The 6,798-nt window shown below is 43.7% G+C and overlaps 1 protein-coding gene across 2 annotated transcripts in view; it reads right to left on the minus strand.

The window, feature by feature from the left end:
- OTUD7B (OTU deubiquitinase 7B) overlaps positions 1-6,798 on the minus strand; it is a 56,854-nt gene that overhangs the window by 22,617 nt on the left and 27,439 nt on the right. For both annotated transcript variants that reach the window (XM_072428847.1, XM_072428846.1), the window contains exon 2: positions 1,186-1,350. In XM_072428847.1, coding sequence (XP_072284948.1) covers positions 1,186-1,350 — 165 coding nt within the window. The remainder of the gene's footprint in view (positions 1-1,185; positions 1,351-6,798) is intronic.

Raw genomic sequence — 6,798 nt, forward strand, 5'->3', positions numbered from 1 at the left:
CTTTGCCTGAGCTTGGAGTCACAGTTCCCTCCCATAGGCACACTGTGCTGCAACACACATGTTTTTGCACTTGGGGCATTTTTAGGCTTTATAAAGAAAATTTTGCAGCATTATTTGTGGTCTGCTGTAGAAGTTCCTTAAGTGCATGCAAAATAAATGGAACCAAAATCTGACCCCTGGGAGTATGTCATGCGACCAACCCCTCACAGAAGAATGATGCAGAGTCTTTCCCTGAAGCATTTAGGACTAACCACCACCAGAGCAAAAAAGAGGACCAGTGATGTCAAGTGAGGGGAATTAAAGGATAGACATCAGTGTTCTTTCTAGGCCGTTTCAGCAGGGTGCGTTGAGGGCATATTTTTGCAGGTGTCGGTCACCACCCCAGACAGCTTGCTGCAACCATAATCTGCACCGTTGGGAGCGGGTGGTGATCTGCATGTAGAATTCTGCACTATAACATCTGTACCCTGGCACCACACCCTCACTTACTGACTTATTCCCCATGGGTTCGTGTTACTTTGTGGACAATACTTCCTAGACAGCTTCAGTCTTTTAGGTGAGGAGGGCAGCCCATCCTACCACTTTCCCTCAGCGCCATGGACCCACACCTTCTCACAGGCAGCAACGGGGGTACAGCAAAAGACGCTGGAGAGACATCATGCTATGACATTAGAGGGATCGACTGGTCTGAGGAAAGTGATTGTGGGTATGTGAATGTTGGTGTTTATATGCAATAAAAACATGCATAAATTAATATGGGATAAAGGGGTACTTCATGAGCGTGGAGTGGAGACATTTCAGCTGGATGTGGTCTTAACTGACTTTGACCTTCAGCCAAGATGGCAGTTTTACCGCAATGAATCCATAAAACTCTATACCCAAAGCTAGCTATAGACATGAGACAGCATCGTGAAATCCTAATCCTGCGTAACAATTGTTGCATAAACAGAAGAGTTTGTAGATGCTTGTTATGCAAACTCATTTATTGCTATGCACCTCCCTGTAAACATTGCAGATCCTGGATTTACTACCCGTGAACAATATCAGCCGTATGCTGAGGCTCAGAGGTGTCTGCACTGGGCCAGGGAAGCTCACATATAAATGTCATTATTTTCCTGATCAAATAATAATAAACAGGTGACCTAAATCATTAGAAATGATTTACAAAGTTACAAAAAAAATCACCTTGTACAAGATCATCCTGCCGCTGCAGCGCTGGCCTCATGGGTCGGGTCGTGTCTTGTGGTTTGTAACTTCGAGGGTCGTTGAAGTTTTGAGCCGGGCCGCCTGCATTTGGCTGCCGTATCTGGTCGTAGTCATTGACTGCTGCGTTGAAGTCCCATTTCTTACCTAAGAGGAGAACAAAAGACATGTCATTAGAAACTAAGGCTTTGATTCCTGCCAATCATGTTGCTTACATATGCTGGTGGGTTTATGTGCTACAACATCTGACCTAGCCATCAGAAACAGTGCTCATCTATGAAATCTACTTTTTTAAAACAGATTAAGTGCCACCAAATCACTGAACTTCAACTGTGATCCCATAAACAGGACGTGCCATTATGTTATTCTTCCCATTGAAGGAAGGCTTAAAGATACTCTGAATGGGCTAATTGACCGGTCCTCTTGAAAATACCCATTTAGTGAGGGAGAGCATTCTGAAAAAGGCACCACATCCTAATGTGAATATATCTAAACCAGATTTCTATTTTTGTCAGGACAATTCAGGTGCCAACCACAAATTTCTACGACAGTTTGTATTTGTGCATATCCATCATTAGTATTTTATTTTTTTAATGTTGTAGAAATGTGTGGTAGGCACCTGAATTGTCCTGACAAAAATAGAAATCTGGTTTAGAGGTCCTCTTAAAAAAAAAAGAAGCAACCACCTGCAGCTCCCATATGTTGAACCCCTGGCACAAGCACGGTTGTATATGGCGGACGTAAGCCATGTTCTTGCCAGTGACATATGGTGACAGGACTATTCTATGCACCCCACGGGGATCTTTTTTTTTATTTAAACGCAATTTATTACTGCTGAACTTTAAGGTAAAAGATTCAAAGTTGCAGTTTTTTTTGGATCTATTTAAAAAACCGCTCTATTTTAAAATAACCAATCATCCCTGAAAACCTGAGCTCACATTTATATGTGAAGGACAGGACTTTGTATTTAAAAATCCATTTGTGGCGGTGTCAGTTTGGTAACGGATAGGTTTGATGTTACAGCCACCTTCTGTTCTGGCACTGAAGTGCCTGTGTTTGACGTCGCGGAATGAAACAATTGAGCTGTGATTAAATCTCAGCCCTGTTTACAGCAATGTCATCCGTCTGATATTTTCTGAAAACAAACTCATTTACAGCTGCAGTCAGCATGGAGGAAGACGGATCCTGTCAGTGACAGATGCCTATTGTTACCTGCGGTGCTTTGTCACTGCCAAAAGTTATATATCTAGAGTACGGGTATGGAATACATTGTGGGCCAGGGTATGGGAACGGGAAGGGTATAGAACTTTATGACTCCTATCTGGAGCCCATGAAAACAATTTGGCTTTATATACAGGTTCCAAATGTGAGGATCTGAGTGACGTTGGCAATACACACTCATGGTTAAATAACTAGGTCAGGGCATCTGCCAACTGGCAGCTTGTTGTGGATAGTTCCCGGACTGTAGTGGTTAAAAAGTAGTTGAAGGAAGAATGACAAGATCATGGGTGCCCAAATCTCAGTGATGGGCCAGGGATTAGTTGGGGAGTTTGGAACACGCAGTGCATTGCAGCTAGCGGAAATTTAGGCTAAGCAACTGCAAAACACCATCAACCACCTAAAGCACCTACAATGGCCTTGTGAGTGTCTGACCTCTACCGTGGAGCAATAGAAGAAGATGGTCTGGTCTAATGAACCACATAAGAAAGAATAGGGACAAGGCAGGCTGATGGGGCAATGCAACCTAAAAGATCTGTTACTAACATCTGGGTGCTGGATAGCTATAAAAAGTCTTGTTAACGGGGTGACCAACACAAAACCAAGCAGTTTGTTTCAAAGTTTAGGCCATTCACTGTATGTGCCAATTAAGTACATATAGAATCAGTTACATGCTCAATGCAGACAATTCCCACTATACAACTATATCATGGTAACATACAGCGCTACAAAAACTCATCACAAAGACCAGCAACCAATGCAGTTGTGCAAGCAAAGAGCAGGTTACAAAGCTCTGAATGTCATGTAAAGTTTAGCCATCTTCAAAAAGAAAGGGTCCAGAAATGATTTTTGATTTATTGGTAGGTTCGCTGGCAATCTTAAACAAAGTGCATCACAGAATTTCACCTGCACCCAGCCCAAGGTCCGGATACAAATTGAAAAACTCAGACATAATATAATATATAGGCAAATCTATATTTGGCCATTTTGTTTATCTGTTCCTTAGATTTCCCAAAACTATACAATACGCGGACACCTAAACAATCCCTCACACTACATATTAGATATAAAGGAGTACAAACAAGAACGCAATAAGAAAAGCCAAAAAGCCAAATCCCATTCATTGTGTTTTGACAACTAATGATTGACAAGTGATTGACTCTGATGAGTTTTTACTATTAATGAGAACCGACAGCTCTTCGCGAAGATACAGTGCCAGCGAGTATATGTCCCAAGGTGAGATGATGATAATGTGTGACGGTGCCTCCTCCAGGGACCTTGTCAGGTTTTGGAGGGGGAGCAGAAAAGGAAGTGTTTTTAACAGTTGCCTGTATGCTCCAAGTTGCTAGTGAGTTGTTCAGAACTGCTACTGAACAACACACTAGCATATACTCTCAAATAGTCTCCGGCACTGTATCCTCGCAAATGTGACAATACCCCTGAGGAAGCCCAACATAGGCGAAACGCGTTGAGTAATACATATGCAAAATATGACTGCAAACTAAGACCGATGCTGGAGTTTACTGTCTAGAGCCAAATCAATTTGCCCATGATAATATTATATCCACAGTACACAGTATATTAGTGTGGTGATCTATGGGAAGAATACCACAGGATCTCTCACAGCCAGTGATCATTGGTGTCACTTGCACGGACCCAAGAGGCACAAATACTCATTGCTCAATGAACCCCTAGGAACCTCTGGAGGAACTCTTGGGAAACTCAATGGAGTTAAATCAATCCAAATCATTGCACAGTGCAAGGCAAACATAAAGGAGATTGTATGATCAGTAACGTGTGGCTAGTAGAACACTAAGAAGCATAAAACCTGCAGTGGCTGCATAAAAAGTCATACAAGGCAGCCGCTGTAAAATAATGCATTGCTACATCTGAGCCAGGTTTACAAGAAGTCTGACAGTTATCGTAACGGATTGTCTTTTATCAGAAGTTTATACCTTGCTGATCATTACGGGTCACACAACGTAAAATGATCAGCTGAACATCTTGGAGGCCATCAGAACTTGGCAACCCTGCTCAGATCCCATTCAGCACCACAGCTGGACTTAGAAACGATTGCAGCACAAATTTGGGACACCTATGGTTCAAAGGGCGGCCATTGCGAGTCGGTGATTTACACTTCACATCAAGCTGATCGGTACTGCCCTATGCCAGGAATCTTTGCCAGGAAGCTGCAGGAGATACGTTCCCTATAAAAGAAAATAATGTTGCAGCTCTCGAGAGTTTCCCTGTACATTGCAGCTCAAACAAGTAAATGATATATGTACAGTAGCTGGTAATGAAAGCCCAGACTGCTATGGCATCTTCTTGGGTTACCAGGCTACACGTCTGGCCGGTCACACTGCATCTTTATTTATTCTCACCTCCCATCTGGACTTGCTGGAAAGTCCCAACGTGTTCGCTGCTCGCCAAGCGATGAAGTCACCACTCAGCACAACAAGCACATAAATAAAAGGAACACTAATGAGGTCTGTTGTAGGCTGGCTGGCCGTGCACGTACAAAGGACCGCGGTGTAGGTCTGACATCAGGGACAGGAAAGGTTGCTGGCCGCAGCTAGACTACACCAGGGGACAGGGCAGGACTTTCTATATACTAAACAATCAAAGGGGGTTTGTTGCTTTGAGCTATTAAGTAGTTAGGTGTGTGAGACATACAGCCTTTAGTGGTCACCATTCTTGCCCCCTGGTATAGCATCCTGGACCTCATGCCAGCTTGCCAGCTGAGGAGCTGTGTGGCATGTGCTACTGGAGAGCGGGGAATTACAGCAAACCGGCATGATCAAACCATACACCGGCCATTCTCAGCCAGCGTTCTGTACAACCCTGGTGTTTCTTTAACTGGGGTTGTTTATTCTCCCGTTCTTTGGTGCCGACCTGGTTCCTGATAGAGCCAGCTGCAGTTTTTTTTTTTTTTACTAGGTTGTAAGGTCGGCAGTCTGATCACCATTGTAAAGAATTATGCATTTATTCAAATCACAGCCCGGCTGCTATCTGCATAGGATCACAGAATTATATATCTATGTACAGCATAGGTCAGTGTTCTCCCCAGACCCTCCTAACAGGGGGCACCACTCAGCACTTTTCAGTAACCACCCGGCTGTATTTGGGTTGGCATTGCAGTGTTCAACCTACTGTTCCCCGGGTGGAAAGAATTTGAAGGTGGGGGTGGCAGCCCTTGTATTGTGAGCCAACTATTCAGTAACCACTGAGGTTACCGAAAAGCGCCGGGTGGTGCGCCCAGCTAAAAGGGGCTGGGGAAGAACAGCAATATTATAAATTTGGGTCACAATACATTATGGAAAAATGGGACATACTAAGGGGGTGGGCATTTGACAGATGGAAGCGTAGGGGCGGTAGAAAGCTGACAGGATTATAGAGGTTACTGGATTTCTATAGCAACACCAACTTGGAACTCAATTTGGAACTAATTTTGTTCCATGTTGGCCCGCAAACTTTTTGACCACCCGCTTACAGATTCTCCACGCAAAAAAAGTTTGGGGAGAACCTTAGACATATGTATGTTCTCCATGTTTGCACGGGTTTCCGTCCGGACACACTTTCCAAAAAACATGCCGTTAAGTTAATTCACCAGATTTTGTATATTGCCTTGCAGTGCTGTGTAAATCTTATGAATGGATGAACAGGAACACAATTAGCTTTTTGCGTATTCGCGCATAAAAATAGACAATTTCTTCTGTCAATGAGATTCGGTGCCTCCAGCAATAAAGTGAAGACTCTCTGCAGACAAACATGTTTACTCTGTGCAGTAACTCCGCTGCCAAACACATAGCTCTCTCCTCCGCTTCACCCCCACGCAGAAGCCAAGCACTTGCGGACACAAACATATGCTGCTAATTACATGGCCTTATACACCTCATCCTAACATCCAACACCACCGACTTAATTCCCTAATCAGCGCCAAATGGAAGAACGTGGCTGGAGTTCAGCACTATCTGTCACACTGCTCCCAGTTTCCAAATGGGGAAAAAAAAAAACAATGTTATATTTCTGTTCTTGTTTATTTGCTTTGCTTCCATGCAGTATGCAATGCATCATCTAGTGATCCCTTATGGCTGCAGAGTAAAGAAGGAGGAAGTCAACGTTGTTTAATGCCTGAAGTTCTAGCGCAAACCCTGCTTCCTATGAGAGGATCATCTTCCTTTCCTTATTGAACTGCTGACACCTGCAAGTCACCGGTCCTAAAGAAGCCTACAATACCCTCAATCTGATTAATTGTCTGAATAAGATGCTGATCCTCAGGCTTCAACTGGAACTACTTTAAACACTGGTGATCCAGCAGGTGATTGCAGGCGATGTCCTTTCTCCATTCACCTGCCTGATTGCCGTGTAGCTGGTAAA

The sequence above is a fragment of the Pyxicephalus adspersus genome, chromosome 12, assembly GCF_032062135.1.
Source record: "Pyxicephalus adspersus chromosome 12, UCB_Pads_2.0, whole genome shotgun sequence".
Lineage (NCBI taxonomy): Eukaryota > Metazoa > Chordata > Amphibia > Anura > Pyxicephalidae > Pyxicephalus > Pyxicephalus adspersus.